This window comes from Copadichromis virginalis, linkage group LG20 (assembly GCF_057382275.1).
Source record: "Copadichromis virginalis isolate Kocher_CV1m ecotype Utaka linkage group LG20, C_Virginalis_male_GT1.1, whole genome shotgun sequence".
In the NCBI taxonomy this organism is placed as follows: domain Eukaryota; kingdom Metazoa; phylum Chordata; class Actinopteri; order Cichliformes; family Cichlidae; genus Copadichromis; species Copadichromis virginalis.
The window spans coordinates 31,360,787-31,376,774 of record NC_140637.1 but is presented as its reverse complement, the minus strand read 5'-3'; the positions used below and the strand labels follow the sequence as shown (position 1 = coordinate 31,376,774).

Sequence of the window (15,988 nt, the reverse complement as noted above, 5' to 3'; positions counted from 1 at the left end):
CACACAAATCGTTTAGATGACTGAGTCCAATCAGAGGAGCTGCAGGAGCCCAAATACAGTACAGTGGCTTTAAATATGGCAGCTCCCTGTGTTTTTTAGCAGGTTGTTTCAAACCTCCACTGAGCTGTTAGATGGAAACTGTTTTCTGTATCCTGCTCTCCAAACCATCAGTTTCTCTGCTTGTGTCTTTATCTCAAGCACAACAGCAGAAACCAAACGAGCCAGAAATGTGATGTAAGGTAGATGCTTGTTAAGCCTTTTGTTTGGTTGCTTGGTTTGATTGTAAGTTTCAACATTAAATAACATTTGTGTCAGAGAAAATATCCACATTTCGCCTGACTGTAAAACAATATAAACAGAAAATAAGCACTACGAATATATATTTATTTCTTAACACATTACTTTGGGAATTCTTGATATTTTCTTATTTTTGCTCGTAGCAATAACTTTGAATTCATTTGATTTGGTTTGAAGTCATTGTCAAAAAGTTCGTTTTGTGTTTGGCTTGGCTGCCACACGAGGCTGGCGCTCTCTCTGTATTTCATTTTAAGCTGCTTATTTTAATAATAAATGTTTTTCTCTCTCAGGGCCATCTCTGGGCGATCTGGCTGATAAGAAGAGAGGGAAGTTTGGATGGTTCAGTCACTCCAACGAAACTCATGGTGAGACACACATGCAAACACTGTTGTGTCTCCATCACATCAGAGGATTTTTAGTGCCAGAAGTGACCTTGTTAGGATAAGAAGGTGCAACGTCATGAGCTGAGGCTAGCAAGCTATGTTAGCAAGCTACATTTCTTATATTTAAGAGTGCAGAGAGAGACTGTGGAACTTCACTCATTGTTTTGATGGTTTTACCACACAGCAGCCCAAGCAGCTGTTACCTATTTCTATTAAAATTCTACAAGACACCAGCACAACAAACATGGTGGAGAGGTCCAGTTTAGTTACCTGAACTGTGTCAGCTTCAACACACCTGTCAATGCAACGACATCCCCCTTTAACCCTCACCGATGTCCAGATGTGCGAGTCATAATAAACTGTGAAACTAGCCACACAGGCCAAAAACATTTTTTACCAGAAGAGCAGATACAGTAAAATCCAACAACAGCTGGAGAAGGTATCTGTCTGACACAGGGACCTACATTATGGAGATTTATTTTTGGTTCCTATAATAAGGTGGCTGTGTTAACAGAATGATGCACCAGTACGATTAATAGAAGCACAATCACACACATAATATGTACAGTATATATGAGTTGTATTATCACAGAGACAGCTCTGTGCAGTTTGTACATCTCTCAGTCTAAATGCAAACGTCATCCTCGCTGTCCTTGTAAAATATCTGGGTCTCTTTCTGTCCTCATATTTATCTGACCCTGTTTCTGATCAGACTTACTCTCCGAGCTCGTTCAGCTGGATTCACCTCAGTATAGATTCACTGAGGAGGTCGGGAAACGTCAGCTTTCATCAAACGGAGAGGGAAAAATTTGTGAGATATACTGTATGAATAAGATATGAATATGTTATACTTTATATTTTTGTTTGCATAACAAATAAAATATATTGATAGTATAGAAATTAATAAGTGCCACATTTTTTAAGAAGCAGGATTGTTGACTTGCATTGATCATTTATTAATATTTGTCTGTTTGTGTGTGTTTCAGCGAGTCTTCCTGCCAGTGAAACGGCGTCTGAAAACACAGAGAACATCGATGAGGAGCACACCAACTGCTGCCAGGCCTGCTGGTAACACACACACACACACACACACACACGCACACTTTCAGTTCGTACATCACATGATTCTTGCTTTAGTGCCCCCTTCAGGAACAACTTCACATAAAAACAAAAAATGTTATGTTTCAGTGCTCAGATGATGAAGATCGGCTGCTGGTGAGTTCACTGACCTTCAGAGGTTCAGCAGACTAAAGTCAGCACGTTAGACTCACCTTCACCTGAACGACTCTCTTTCTTTGCCTCAGTCGGACGTTACGTCGCTGGAACCGAGTCTGTCGCAGAAACTGTCGCACTGCCGTCAAATCCGTAACTTTCTATTGGCTGGTTTTGCTGCTGGTCTTCCTCAACACCTCCCTCAGCGCCTCTGAGCACTATAACCAACCAGACTGGCTGACTCAAGTCCAGGGTAACAACAGCCTCCTTCTCCTCCACAAGAGGAACGGGTCGTAGAGACACTGATATTTCAGTTTGAAATGTTGTTGAGCAAACATTTTCTGTGTCCGTGTCTTTGTTTATGCAGACATTGCCAACAAGGTGCTGCTGTCTCTCTTTACGGTGGAGATGTTGCTGAAGATGTACAGTTTGGGTCTGGCCCATTACTTTGTGGCGTTCTTTAATCGTTTCGACTGCTTCGTGGTGTGCGGTGGCATCGTGGAGACCATCCTGGTGGAGCTGGAGATCATGCCTCCTCTGGGGATCTCTGTGCTGCGCTGCGTCCGTCTGCTGCGGATCTTCAAGGTGACACGGTGAGAAAACACACCCGAACCACCCGATGCAGGTCACACGGCTCGTCACGAGTCATCGCTGAGGTCACTCTCTGTTTGCTCAGGCATTGGACGGCTCTGTCCAACCTGGTGGCATCGCTGCTGAACTCCATGAAGTCCATCGCCTCGCTGCTGCTCCTCCTTTTCCTCTTCCTCATCATCTTCGCCCTGCTCGGCATGCAGCTGTTCGGAGGAAAATTCAACTTTGATGAAACGCAGACCAAACGCAGCACATTCGACGCTTTCCCGCAGGCGCTGCTCACCTGTTTCCAGGTAGCACTGCAACCACTTTCTCCCAGTGATGTCACGACGTGCAGGGAGCGGGCGCCTCACGATGACTGTGTGTTTAGATCCTGACAGGTGAGGACTGGAACATGGTCATGTATGACGGCATCATGGCATACGGCGGCCCCGTGTTTCCCGGGATGATCGTCTGTATTTACTTTGTCATCCTCTTCATCTGTGGTAACTGTATCCTTGAATCCCCCTGATGCACCAAAGTTCTCAAAGCTGCATTTGTGGTAATACATGTATTTGTTGTTTTAGAGGCATCTTTCAATTTCCACAATACTTAATACCCCTCCTTGAGTTTTAGTGAAACAATGATCTCCTATTGAGTGATTGTGCTCAAGGTGAAGATCATCTTTGTTGTTTTATGAGTAGTAACCTGTGAAAACATCAGCATCCTTAACGAGCATCAGACATCCTGCTGAACGTCTTCTTGGCTATCGCCGTGGACAACCTGGCAGGAGGAGACAGTGATGACAAGAAAAAAGAGTAAGTGATGGACGGAGGACAAAAGGAAAGAGGGGAGGAAGAAATAAAGCTAGTTGTTGACTTCTGACTGCACTGTTGTATTTTGTCTCTTCAGTAAGAAGGAGGAGGGAGCAGAGGAGGAAGCTACAGAAGAAGAAGTGAAGGTGAACATCAAACTCCGACTGCAATGTTTCAGTTAACTATCAGCGATCTTTTTCTTTGAGGGCTGTTTGTCTTTTCAGGTCGATGTTGATGAAGACACTGAGTATGAAGAGGAAGAGGAGCTTCCTGAAGGAGATGAAGGTCAGTCCTCGGCTGAGCCCATCGCCACATTTCAAGTTTAGCCGAGAAGATGTGACGCCGAAGTGACAGGAAAACTAAATTCACCATTTTAATTGGATGATAACTCAGAAACGACTGTAAACAAGAAAAGTCACAAGCTTCACAGCGCAATCAAAGAACATTAGTTTACTCCACACTGAGGCTTTTTAAAGAGATCTTTAAGGAACCGTTTTAGAGAAAGTCCTATGTGAAAGACACAGGGACAACAAGATACCCATTTTTAGTGGTTCTTTGACAAATTTACAGTTTTAAATCAGATTACTGGAGGAGATTTAAGTGCTATTTAATACCAGTTTAAAAGGTAGCTGGATCCTGGATAGAGGGAAGATATAGTATTGATTTATTTATCATTTATTTAAGTTGCAAGTTGTGCGAGAATACGCTTTAAAGGTGCCCAAAGAGGACCAAACACCCTCCTGCACACAGTCGGCTGTCTGTAGTGTGAGTCAACAGGCTGCTGAGACCTCTGCTGAAACATTAGGAAGGTAGATTAAAAATATGTGGGACAAGTTATAAAACTAGATCCACCAATCAGACAAAGAGGAGACGGGAGATCCACCAATCAAGCTGCCTGACTCACTCTGTCTGTCCAGTCCAGGTCCCAGCATTTCCTCCAATGACATGAACTGATATTTATTTGGTGAAAAATCTATTTTCAAGGAAAACAGCTTGTTTACATTTGATGTCGTGTTTTTTATGTAAGTAAGTAAAAGTAAAATTTATTTATATAGCACTTTTTAAGACAAGAATCTATTACAGAGTGCTTCACATGGGAGTATAAAAACATATAAAGTAAAACAACAACAACACACGAACACTGTTTAAACAAATGTGTTTTAAGCTGTTTTTTAAAAGAAGCCACAGAGTCGATGGTGCGTAGCGGGGAGGTAAACTGTTCCACAGTATTGGAGCCAGGCTTTGAAAAGCACGATGCTGCTTTGTTTTTAAACGGGTCCCTGGAACAGACAGAAGACCGCTATCAGTGGATCTAAGAATCCGCTTTGGAGAGTAAGGTTGGAGAAGCTCAGCGATATAGGTAAAAGTGAGGATTTTAAACTTAAATCTGTACCCAACTGGAAGCCAGTGCAAGGATTTTAACATGGGAGTGATATGGGAGACTTTATTACTGTGGGTTAAAAGCCTGCAGCATTTTGGACCACTTGGAGGCGATTTAAGGAAGCCTTAAACAGACAGGAAAAGAGTGATTTACAACAGTCTAACCGGGAGGAGATAAAGGCGTGGACAAGCATCTCCAGTTCAGCATGGAGACAGTGCTGCATCATGGGGTTTTTTCTATGACAATGATGCAGCTCTAGTTAAGTGCAAAACAAACATTTTTTCTGGATGAATACATATTGCCGTATTTTTATTTTTAGCTTTACAATAATCCCTCCAATAATCAGTAAATAAAACACGAGTGTAATATGACCAATATGACAAATGTCTGAGAATATGTTAATAAGAACAGTAACACAGGAGCTACAAGTGATGAACCAGGAAGCTGCTATCAGAGACTTTAAAGGTGATGAAAACAGAGGCCCAATGTATGAATATTTAAATATCAGTACCATAACATGCAACTATCCAGCTCTCAATCACTGAAATGATGGATGTTCTAAAAGCTAAAACCATCACCCTCAGATCGTTCACTTTCCTTTCTCCTTTCTCAGAGGGAGGAGTCCAGTTAAAGATGGCCGATCTTGCTCCTCCTAAAGAGAAGGTTCTCCCGATCCCAGAAGGAAGCGCCTTCTTCTGCCTCAGCAAGACAAACCCGTGAGTGTGTCGACACATGCGCGTGCAACACGCCGTCTAACACCTCTACAGGATGAACAATAACAATCACACAAATATGTTTGAGTCATGTATTATTGTTGTTCCCTTTAAGTAATATTTACATAAAGTTAGATTTTCTGGCATCATTTCTAGGAGTTTTTTAGCTTGTTGATGTGGTTATTTTAGACATAATGTGTTTTGCTGTGTGGTTAACTTTACCCAGAGTCTGTGTTCCAGCTTTTGTGATTGAAATTCTAGTATCCTTCATGCTGGGACGTGAAGCCTCTAACACTGACTCTTTGTCTCCGTCTGCAGTATCCGTGTGGCCTGCCACACTCTGATCCATCACCACATCTTCACCAACCTCATCCTCGTCTTCATCATCCTCAGCAGCTGCTCATTGGCTGCCGAGGATCCAATCAGAGCCCACTCCTTCAGGAACAATGTGAGTCTATAATGTGAGATCTGAAGTTGCTCACAGAGGGCTGAGTACCTTTGGGGACACACTTTACCTCTTCATCCAAATTACTGCAGAATTTCTCTTTCTCTTTTAACTCCCATCCAACCTGTGGGGCGTACACACCGACAACATCAGCATCACCTGTTTGATTTTCAGCTTCAAACTCGTGATCCTGTCTGACACCATCTTCACCTCCACAACACTGTCCTGTCTACACCGTGGTTGAACAGTTTGAATCCACCTCCGATGCTTCTGGCCTCCTGCAAATACAATTTATCTTTTCCTTCTATGAGTCATCAGCCAGCTCTCTCCCTTTATCAATAATAGATCCTACATTTGAAGTCCCTACTCTTACTTCAACACTCCTACCTTGCTTTCTCTCTCGCTGCCTCCTAATATGCCTTCCACCTCTCCTCTTCCTTTGTCTTCAGCCAGTAGTAGCTCAGCATCCATTGTTCTGGACCAATCTGATTCTTGATGATCCCCATTCTTGATTTGGCAAAGATTTTGTTCCCAATACCCCCTCCTGACCTAACATGCCTCCATTATCCAGGCTTGGGACCACCACTAGGATGACTAAAGCCAGCATACTCTTAGTTCCAGGCCTTCTTGAAACTTATTTATTCTGCCTGTCTGGGTGAAATAAGACAAACCACCATGTCAGCCACTTTCACCATCACCAAGTTACCTGATAGCCAAGCAACCAATCGCAGCAGAGCACAGCATCCCTCCAGCTGATCCAATCCTGTGCCAACCCTCTGTGGTCTGCGCTGGGGGCGGGGCCTCAGCAGATTACACTGCAGAAGTGGGTCAGTGCCTAACCGGGTTAAAGAGGGAAACACATGGAAACACATGGAGGCAGAAAATCACCAGTTCACTGTCAGATAATGAATACTCACAGTGTGTGTGTGTGTGTGTGTGTGTGTGTGTGTGTGCAGACACACAAACTTAAACACTCACATGCAGAGCAGCAGCTGGCTTCATGCAAGAAGTAGCAATTCACAACAGCTGAGGGAGGAAATTACTTCAAACATACAATCAGACCTGCTCATACTGAGCGTTAACCCTGTGTTTGCCTCCTCTGTTCTCTACGAAACTGTGCAAATTATTGCCAGAAAATGCTGAGGATTTTCTATGAGTCTGTTGTGGCCAGTGCGATCCTCTATGCTGTTGCATGCTGGGGGAGCAGGCTGAGGGTCGCAGATGCCAACAGACTTAATAAACTGATCCGTAAGGCCAGCAATGTTGTGGGGATGGAGCTGGACTCCCTCAAGGTGGTGTCGGAGAGGCGGATGCTGTCCAAGATAAAGACAATGTTGGATAACACCTCCCACCCACTCCATGACATGCTGGTCAGTCACAGGAGCTCGTTCAGTGAGAGACTGAGATTACCGAAAAGCACCACTGAACGACACAGGAAATCATTCCTGCCTGTGGCCATCTCCCTGTACAACGCATCCACTTAACACACTGTTTGCTGCTACAACTACACATGTTTCTTTTCCAACTATTTATTTATGAGTGACTTATGTATGTATGTATATATTGTACTATTCTTAGTTAGCGTATTGTCTGTCTTGTCTTAATGTTGGTTTAAAATGGAGCACTGTAACAAAAAATAATTTCCCCCAGGGATCAATAAAGTATTCTGATTCTGATTCTGATTCTGAAATTATACATTTTGGTTCTATCTTGAATTAATTAACGAGCCTCTCGGCTGCCGTCCTTACGAGCAGTGCGTATTTCTCATTGATTGTGTTTTAACCGTCTTCAGCAAACCGAAAATGAGCTCAAGCACTTTGCTTCTGTTTCTGAGCTAAAATGAAACCATGAACCTTCTCAAGGACTTTTGAGTTTTGTGTAGATGAGCTAAGGTAGTTAAACATCTTTTTTCTTGATATGCAGACTTCTCCGCTTTAAACTCCCACCATCATAAAACCAGTGACAGGTGTTGGGCTACATGAAGGAACTGAATAGGAAGGAAAGATGAACGTTAATGCACTGAAGGAGGAAAAATGGCAGCACAAGGGTTCAAGTGACCAAAGTGTTATGGCTGCATGGATCAGTGGTGTATCTGAAACAGCAGGTCCTGTCCAGTGGTTCATACCTACTGTACCAAAAGCAGTTTAAGATGAACAACGAGTAAAACCAGCGATGACCTCAGGAGTTGCTGATGTGTGCAGAGAGCGAAGGGCAAACTGTGCAGTTCGATCCTACAGAAGAGCGACTGTAGCACAGGCTCCACAATAGCAGCCAAACCAAGCTTGAGATGCTGAAAAATCCCACAAGGCAATTGAAAGAAGGATAAAGCCACCACCAACTCATGTATGAAATATGATACACTTGGTTTTACGGAGCTGAGTTCCTGAACTTTCTGCCAAATTAAATTAAAACTTGTTCAGGACTTAGGTCTCTGCTGTGTGACTCTCTGTCGTCATCTGAGTGAAAACTGAATGTGTCTCATTGAGCTGCTGCTTCAACTGTTTCTTGGACTTTTTTCTTGATTTATTTATTTATTTATTTTATAGAGCAGGATGTTATTATCGCAACCAGAAACTGTTTTGAAAATAATTTAATCTCACAGTTTTCTATCAATATTTTTATCTATTACTTTATTTTGGCTGCCTTTAAGCCTCTAACACAGCAGCTACTTCACCATCCACAGCCTCAGTTACATCACAAAAGCCCACATAAAAATATCTTATTTAAAAGAAAATGCTAAAATGCTAATAAATGAAAAGCAAATGTGTCAGCTGCATCTGCTTTAATCTGCACACGTTATCCTGACTCACCTGTGGAAAGTTATTTCTGGATTCTGAAGAAAAAAATTGAAATGTTGGACCTGAGTCTGGTTTGTTTTCAACCTCTGTGTTCAGATTCTGGGCTATGCAGACTACGCCTTTACCTCCATCTTCACTGTGGAGATTCTGTTAAAGGTAAATATCGCCTTCAGCTCAATGAAATAACTCACCCAGGCCCTCCTCTCCCTCTTTTGATTGTCTTGCATTGCCAACATGTTCTCTCATTCACAGATGACGGTCCACGGAGCGTTCCTCCATCAGGGCTCGTTCTGCAGGAACTGGTTTAACTTGTTGGATCTCCTGGTCGTCAGCGTCTCTTTGGTCTCCTTCTTCCTGCAGTCAGTATCCAAACAACATACATTCTGACTTTCCTGTTTGTTTCAGTCTTTGTCTCATGCATGGTTTGCTGTATGTGTTTGGACTGTATTTAAGTACAGAGACTGTTTTGATGTAAGTGTGTTTAAACAAACTGAGGTGTGTAAATGTGTGCGTGTGCCTCTGCAGCTCCAGTGCCATCTCAGTGGTGAAAATCCTCAGGGTCCTCAGGGTGCTCCGACCTCTGAGGGCCATCAACAGGGCCAAAGGACTCAAGGTAACATTACACAGTACAGTGATATGTTCACTTAATGTGGGGCGTACAAAAGCCTAGTCAAAGGGGTCAGTGGGGAGTAGCGATGGTACATATTGAGGGTTGTAGGCGAGTACCAGGCATTGTGCTGTGTTATTTTAAAAATACTCCCTGACTTTGTGTTTGTTTGTTTTTGTCGCGCAGCATGTGGTCCAGTGTGTGTTTGTGGCCATCAGGACCATCGGAAACATCATGATTGTCACGACCCTGCTGCAGTTCATGTTCGCCTGTATTGGAGTCCAGCTCTTCAAAGTGAGGCTGAGAACGTCTACTTACACACTGGACACATTTTTGGAAAAACTTCCGAGTATTCTGAGGAGTAAAAGTGTTTCATTGGGCAGAAGGGGAGAAAATAGAGTGTGTTTTATAAATGTACACTGTTTATCAGGACAACACTGACCCTGATTCTGAATTTCCAGAGTCATCAAAGGGCCACCAAAGTAAAGAAAAACAGTCAGATATGGCAAAACAGGAAATGAAACATTTTCACATATTCGATAAACAAACAAACAAAAACAAACCAGAGAAATGGATGTTAAAAAAACCTTCTAAAACATAACCTCAAACACAAAAAAGTATTTATCATGAGTCCTATATTTACAGTGCATCGAACAATAAAGACACTGTAGCATTATTGCGTTCTGCTCCAAGTCTCTGTTCATATTTTTGAAGTCTTAAAGCTGTGACTAAACGTCAGCACAGTGTTTGTGTTTCTGGTCCAATCTGTGTGTTTTGCATTTCAGGGTAAATTTTACCGCTGCACCGATGAAGCCAAACACACCCCCGAACAGTGCAAGTGAGTTTTCATTATTTAAATTGTTCAAAACTGAAGCCAGCTTGTGTTTTAAATACTGACATTCAACTTCAACAACAATAAACAATCTAATTTTATTTCACTCCAGAGGTAATCCTCTGATTTGTATTCAATTCCAATGATTTATAAAATCTAAGTCTGTATCTTAGAGTTATACTTTGTTTCTGATCTTTAAAGTTGCCACTCAGTTTAGCGCAATTTCATTTTAATTTGAGTCTGATTCTAACTATCGATGTCACAACTTGAGATAAGATTTTATGTCTTTTTTGTAAAAACAATACTTGGTTTGCAGCCGAGATGAATATCAATCGTGGCTTCCAGGTCTAAAACGTCGAGCTAGGCTTGAAATGCCTTAAAACAGGGGTGTCGAACTCCAGTCTCGAGGGCCGGTGTCCTGCAGGCTTTAGATCTCACCCTGGGTCAACACACCTGAATCAAATGATTAGTTCGTTACCAGGCCTCTGGAGAACTTCAAGACATGTTGAGGAGGTCATTTAGCCATTTAAATCAGCTGTGTTGGATCAAGGACACATCTAAAACCTGCAGGACACCGGCCCTCGAGGCCTGGAGTTTGACACCTGTGCCTTAAAACATGCTTTTTCCCCCTAATGGACAGAAGTTTGGGCTGGAGGGACTTATCTAGTTGCAGAAAGAATTCCGATTGTGTGGAAGAAACGGCCTTGTCTCCTTTCTCTTCAGTGAGCACTTTCCTGATGAGTTTGTGGGTTCAGTCACTTTTTGTGAGGTCTTATAAATAAAACATGACTTAATTTTGTACATGATAGTAAAAATAAAAATTATTCAAGATGTGTTCTTTAGAAAACGATTTATCAATCACAAGTCGGTAAGAAATGAGCCTACAGTGTCCTTTGTTTCACAGTCAGATCCTCCCCTCGTACACCAACGCCATTTCAAAACGCCAAAATGGCAGCAGGTCAAACATTCATAACAGGAACGTGGTGATGTCATAGTGGTTGTGTCCATCTTTTATATACAGTGTATTGTTCAGTTTCTTGTTTCCGTGACTCGACTGGACTTGTTTACTCATGTTGGGTTGAACATAAGACCGTCACACTGTGTGGCCAAAGGTGAGTCCCCTCAATGGTTGAATGTCAGGTGAATACTCGGTTTGAGGGTTTATGGAATGTTTAGGGCGCCATGTTCACTTCATAATTAAATATCCAGCACATGACTTTAAGTCAGCGTCTTCTGATGAAATGTGATGTGTGTGTTCAGAGGGACCTTCGTGGTGTACAAAGATGGAGACGTGAGCCATCCGATGGTCAGAGAGAGGATCTGGATGAACAGTGACTTTAACTTTGATAACGTCTTGATGGGGATGATGGCGCTCTTCACCGTGTCCACCTTTGAGGGCTGGCCTGCGTGAGTGCTCAGTTTTTGTTTTTGGTTTTTTTTAACTGTTTGTGGGGAACCAACTCTGACATTTTAACCCGTCTGTCTTCAGTCTGCTCTACAAAGCCATCGACGCCAACGGCGAGAACTCTGGTCCCATCTACAACTACCGGGTGGAGATTTCCATCTTCTTCATCGTCTATATCATCATCATCGCCTTCTTCATGATGAACATCTTTGTGGGTTTTGTCATCATCACCTTCAGAGAACAGGGAGAGCAAGAATATAAGAACTGTGAGCTGGACAAGAACCAGGTAAACCCAGCTGCCAGTCTGGACCCAAACAAATCAGTGTCACAGTCATCGTATACGTTAAAAATAGGGATGGGTATCGTTTAGGTTTTATCCGATACCGGTGCCAAATCGGTACTTTTGAAACGGTGCCGGTGCTCAAACGGTGCTCAAACCGGTGCTTAAAGAATGGAGAACACAAAATTGGTCCAAAAACCTCTCATGTTCAGCTGTTTTTTGTAAAAAGATAACAATGTTAGCCTTTTCTGCAGCTATGGGGCATATATGGTATCACTCTTGGCTGGAAGCAGTGCTTAAACAATGGAAAAAACACAAACTTTGTCCAAAACCTCTCATGTTTAGCTGTTTTCCACTTTTTCTTTGGTCATTTTAGCCTTTTTGGCCAGGGTGAAGGGAGCATCTGCCATCAAACAAGAAGACAGCCGCATGTAGCTATGATGGTGTTTGCTAGTTCACCTTACATGCATTAATGTAATAACGTGGTTAGCCTACTCAACGTAAATTACACACGAACATTAAGCTACTCACGCAGAGAAGAACGGCTGCTGCTGCATCATCATCCTCATCATTTCTGCTACACTGGCAGGGCTAGGGGCCAGGACTCTACTCTTCGGGGTTTTTGGGGGATATTGCTAACTCCGGGTCAGATAACAGGCAACCCACGCACAGTAGACGTGCTCGGTGTGAGGTCTCGCAGGCTATCATACGGCGCATTTCTGGGCTTTTAAAAAAAACGCTATGCGTCGCCAGGTGTTTCATCAGATTTGAGGTGTTACCTCCTTTGACAGTATCACAGTATCAGCTTAAAGCACTTGTTGCTGCTGAGTTTGCATATTTTGCTGTGAAGTACAGCCGGACTTTTGACCGCTTCGCCTTGGACATTTTAATCTGTAGCTCTGCTCTTAAAGAACGCACGTACCTGGCCCCGCCTACTATCCTCGGAAACGTAAAATTATTGGCTAGAAGTGTATCACAGCTCAGGAAAAAAAAAGCACCGAAATAAAGCACCGAAATGTGCGCTGCTTTTCGGTCTGGTTACTACCGTTTATGTCAGAACCGGTGCCATCATGGCACCGGACACCGGTACCCATCCCTAGTTAAAAACAATAATGATCAAAGTAAGTACGTTCAAAGGTGTTCAAATCCAAAGGTAACAGGTTGCTATAGTTGATAAATCTAAATTTTTATGTCATTAATAATTTATTTATTTATTCCTTTATTAATTTTGGTTATTTAATGTTTTTAAATATTAATTTTAGAAACTCTTAATCTTGCAAAAAAACATTGTATTTCATTTATCATAAGATTATCAGTTATAGGGTGTTTTTGTTGTTCCATCTTCTGTTTATTTTCTATTTATTTATTTTTATGTTACTTTCACTGTAAACATAGGAGCGGGGTTTCTTATGCAGTTGTTTTAAAAATATATTTTTAATCAACGGATTTTGTTCACATCTTGATGAATAAAATATTCACATATTTCACATAAATTATGGAACAACAGTGAGTTAAAATCACAAGTCGTTGAAGTCATTGAAGTGTTCCCTTAATTTTCTTTTACCAAAGTAATTTTAGTTAAAACAATTTTTTTTTACAGTCCCAGCATATTTTTTATCATAATTTTGTTTTGTTTTTTGTTTAGCTGCGTTGTTGCAGTACTGTTAATGCTCTCGTGCCCTCTCCAGCGTCAGTGTGTGGAGTACGCTCTGAAGGCTCAGCCGCTGAAGCTTTACATCCCGAAGAATCCGGTTCAGTATAAGTTCTGGTCCATCATCAACTCGACAGGATTTGAATACGTCATGTTTGTCCTGATCCTTCTCAACACCGTCACTCTGGCCATTCAGGTTCGTAATATTTCAGTTTCTTCTCTGATTTTTTCCTCTTGACTAAAACCTAATCTGTCTAACTTTCCGTGTCTCCTGCAGCACTATGAACAGTCCAAAACCTTCAGCTACATCATGGACATCCTCAACATGGTGTTCACTGGACTCTTCACTTTGGAGATGCTGCTCAAGCTGGCAGCTCTCAGAATAAGGGTGAGGAAACCAAGCGTATCTCTTCAAAGATCTCCATACATCCGCTATGCACGGAAAGTCTTCCTGTTAATAACTACATATTCTTGGACATGTTTTCAAAGCTCTTTAGTGTAGATAGTTTTCCTTTTTCTGTTTACCGTGTTATTAAACTCATATGTGACCATTAAGATTAAGGGTTTATATAAACAGAAATGAACCGAGATCAGGGATAATTAGTTTCACTAAATGTTGTTTTGCTTTTTTCCAGCATTACTTTGTTGATGCCTGGAACTCGTTTGATGCTCTGATTGTGGTCGGCAGTGTGGTCGACATCGTTGTCACTGAGTTCAGCGTGAGTACTTGTGACGTTTCTGTCTTGAATTGGATTTAGAACAGTTCTCTTTATTGTATCTCATTATAACTGACACAATAACACAAATAATTATGGTGCCCACTCCCTCTTGCTCTGTGATGCTGTTTCATTTACCCTGCAGCCTGTAATCCTGGTGTGCAAACACTCACCTGACCTGAGGTTAGAGGTGAGATCATGAATGCAATCCTGGTTTGATAAAATGATAACCAGAACTTTAAGCTGGGCAAGCCTTTAACTCTGAATTTATTAAATATTTGCAGCATCAGAGGGGTGACTACAGCAGCAGGGTCCATATGAGCATCCACACAGTGAAAAAACTATGTACAATTTTGCAATAACAACATCATTTATTATATAGAACAATTAATTCTGAGAAAGCAGATCACAGTCTGTAATTTTCTCCACATAGGACATGTGAGCTGTTTTTAATTAAATCATTTTCAGCCGCTGTCCTCAGGTTAACTCCGGAGCACTGTTGCAGCTGCTGAAGCATTTTTATTTTACTGTTAGTAAAAGTCTGACCCATTTACTCAGTGATATTTATCTTTTTATTGTATCATTTATCAAATTTATCAAATTTTACTGTATCGTTGCTGTGGCTGTGATTTTTCTCCCATTGTTAACAACAGGTATCACCAAAAACATGGGTAACTGTAGCGTGACTTGCTGAAGTAATATAAATCGTCCCACTTTAGACAAGTTTCATTGTTTGGGGGACTTGACACAAGTGCTGTTTTTCCTTTCAGATGTTCAAGACTCCTCTTCCTTTGAAACTACTTTAAATGCAGGTCAAATTAACTTCACCCTTTTGTGCAGCTTTCAGCTCAGCCTGGAGGATCCTGCAGCTCTAAAACAACAGCCAGTCGTTTTTTGTGTGAGTGTATTAACACATGTTTTTATCACATCTGCAAACTTTTCTGTGTTTTCAGAGTGGAGAGGACAGCTCCAGGGTGTCTATCACCTTCTTCCGGCTGTTTCGAGTAATGCGATTGGTCAAGCTGCTGAGTAAAGGGGAGGGCATTCGAACACTCCTGTGGACTTTCATCAAATCGCTGCAGGTAAGCGAGGACGTTGTCTGGAAAGAAGATGTGGCGTTTCTTAATGGCCACAAGGTCAATCTGCATCGAGTTCTGGCTGAAGTCTGGCTTAATCGTGGTTTAAAGCTCTTGTTTCTTTAATGTTGCCCATTGTTCAGTAGCCACAGCTCCCATCTTATATTTTATAATGCAGTGTTTTGTTGCAGTTCTGCTGCCTTGTTCAGCAAAAACTCTAATTTGTTCCTGTCTCTCTGCAGGCTTTGCCATACGTTGCTCTACTTATTGCCATGATCTTCTTCATCTACGCTGTCATCGGCATGCAGGTAAGTTTACACACAGTAAACCTGCAGGGTCATTCTGACTTAATTTATTTATATCAAACATTTTACAACACTAAAAAAGATCTTTGAACAGTTTGTTTTGCCCACTTGAATCTGATTTGGTCAACTTTAATTCTTTGTGCCTTTACTTCAGTTGTTAGTGTCTTCTTGCAAAATCTCTGTGGGTGTCAACCCCTTTAAGTTAGGAAAGAAATTGAAGTCAAATATTTTGTAAATTGGCCGCTCATTTCAATCCAAACAGTCACCGTTAACAACACTGGAAGCCTGTCACAATAAGGACATGCTAAAGCTGCTGACTTTTTTCTTCTGCTCGTCTCCATTTGTCAGACATTTGGGAAGATAGCGATGCAGGATTACACTCAGATCAACAGAAACAACAACTTCCAGACATTTCCTCAGGCTGTTCTCCTCCTCTTCAGGTCAGATGCTCCTCCTGCTGCTTTTATGTCTGTGTAGATTCTTGAGTGCTTGTATTTTTGGC

The 15,988-nt window shown here is 41.9% G+C and overlaps 1 protein-coding gene across 3 annotated transcripts in view; it reads left to right on the top strand.

Moving 5' to 3' along the window:
• Positions 1-15,988, top strand: part of cacna1fb (calcium channel, voltage-dependent, L type, alpha 1F subunit) — a 45,804-nt gene that overhangs the window by 18,852 nt on the left and 10,964 nt on the right. For 2 of the 3 annotated variants that reach the window (XM_085444879.1, XM_085444878.1), the window contains exons 11-35: positions 588-662; positions 1,667-1,748; positions 1,869-1,895; positions 1,985-2,145; positions 2,260-2,485; positions 2,569-2,776; positions 2,854-2,974; positions 3,205-3,280; positions 3,375-3,423; positions 3,502-3,562; positions 5,272-5,374; positions 5,690-5,819; positions 8,711-8,770; positions 8,867-8,973; positions 9,140-9,227; positions 9,408-9,515; positions 10,007-10,059; positions 11,314-11,460; positions 11,543-11,744; positions 13,427-13,585; positions 13,667-13,777; positions 14,025-14,108; positions 15,059-15,187; positions 15,424-15,489; positions 15,835-15,926. In XM_085444879.1, coding sequence (XP_085301005.1) covers positions 588-662; positions 1,667-1,748; positions 1,869-1,895; positions 1,985-2,145; positions 2,260-2,485; positions 2,569-2,776; positions 2,854-2,974; positions 3,205-3,280; positions 3,375-3,423; positions 3,502-3,562; positions 5,272-5,374; positions 5,690-5,819; positions 8,711-8,770; positions 8,867-8,973; positions 9,140-9,227; positions 9,408-9,515; positions 10,007-10,059; positions 11,314-11,460; positions 11,543-11,744; positions 13,427-13,585; positions 13,667-13,777; positions 14,025-14,108; positions 15,059-15,187; positions 15,424-15,489; positions 15,835-15,926 — 2,725 coding nt within the window. Of the gene's footprint in view, positions 1-587; positions 663-1,666; positions 1,749-1,868; positions 1,896-1,984; positions 2,146-2,259; positions 2,486-2,568; positions 2,777-2,853; positions 2,975-3,204; positions 3,281-3,374; positions 3,424-3,501; positions 3,563-5,271; positions 5,375-5,689; positions 5,820-8,710; positions 8,771-8,851; positions 8,974-9,139; positions 9,228-9,407; positions 9,516-10,006; positions 10,060-11,313; positions 11,461-11,542; positions 11,745-13,426; positions 13,586-13,666; positions 13,778-14,024; positions 14,109-15,058; positions 15,188-15,423; positions 15,490-15,834; positions 15,927-15,988 lie in introns of those variants that run through there. The other variant, XM_085444880.1, reaches the window with a different exon arrangement.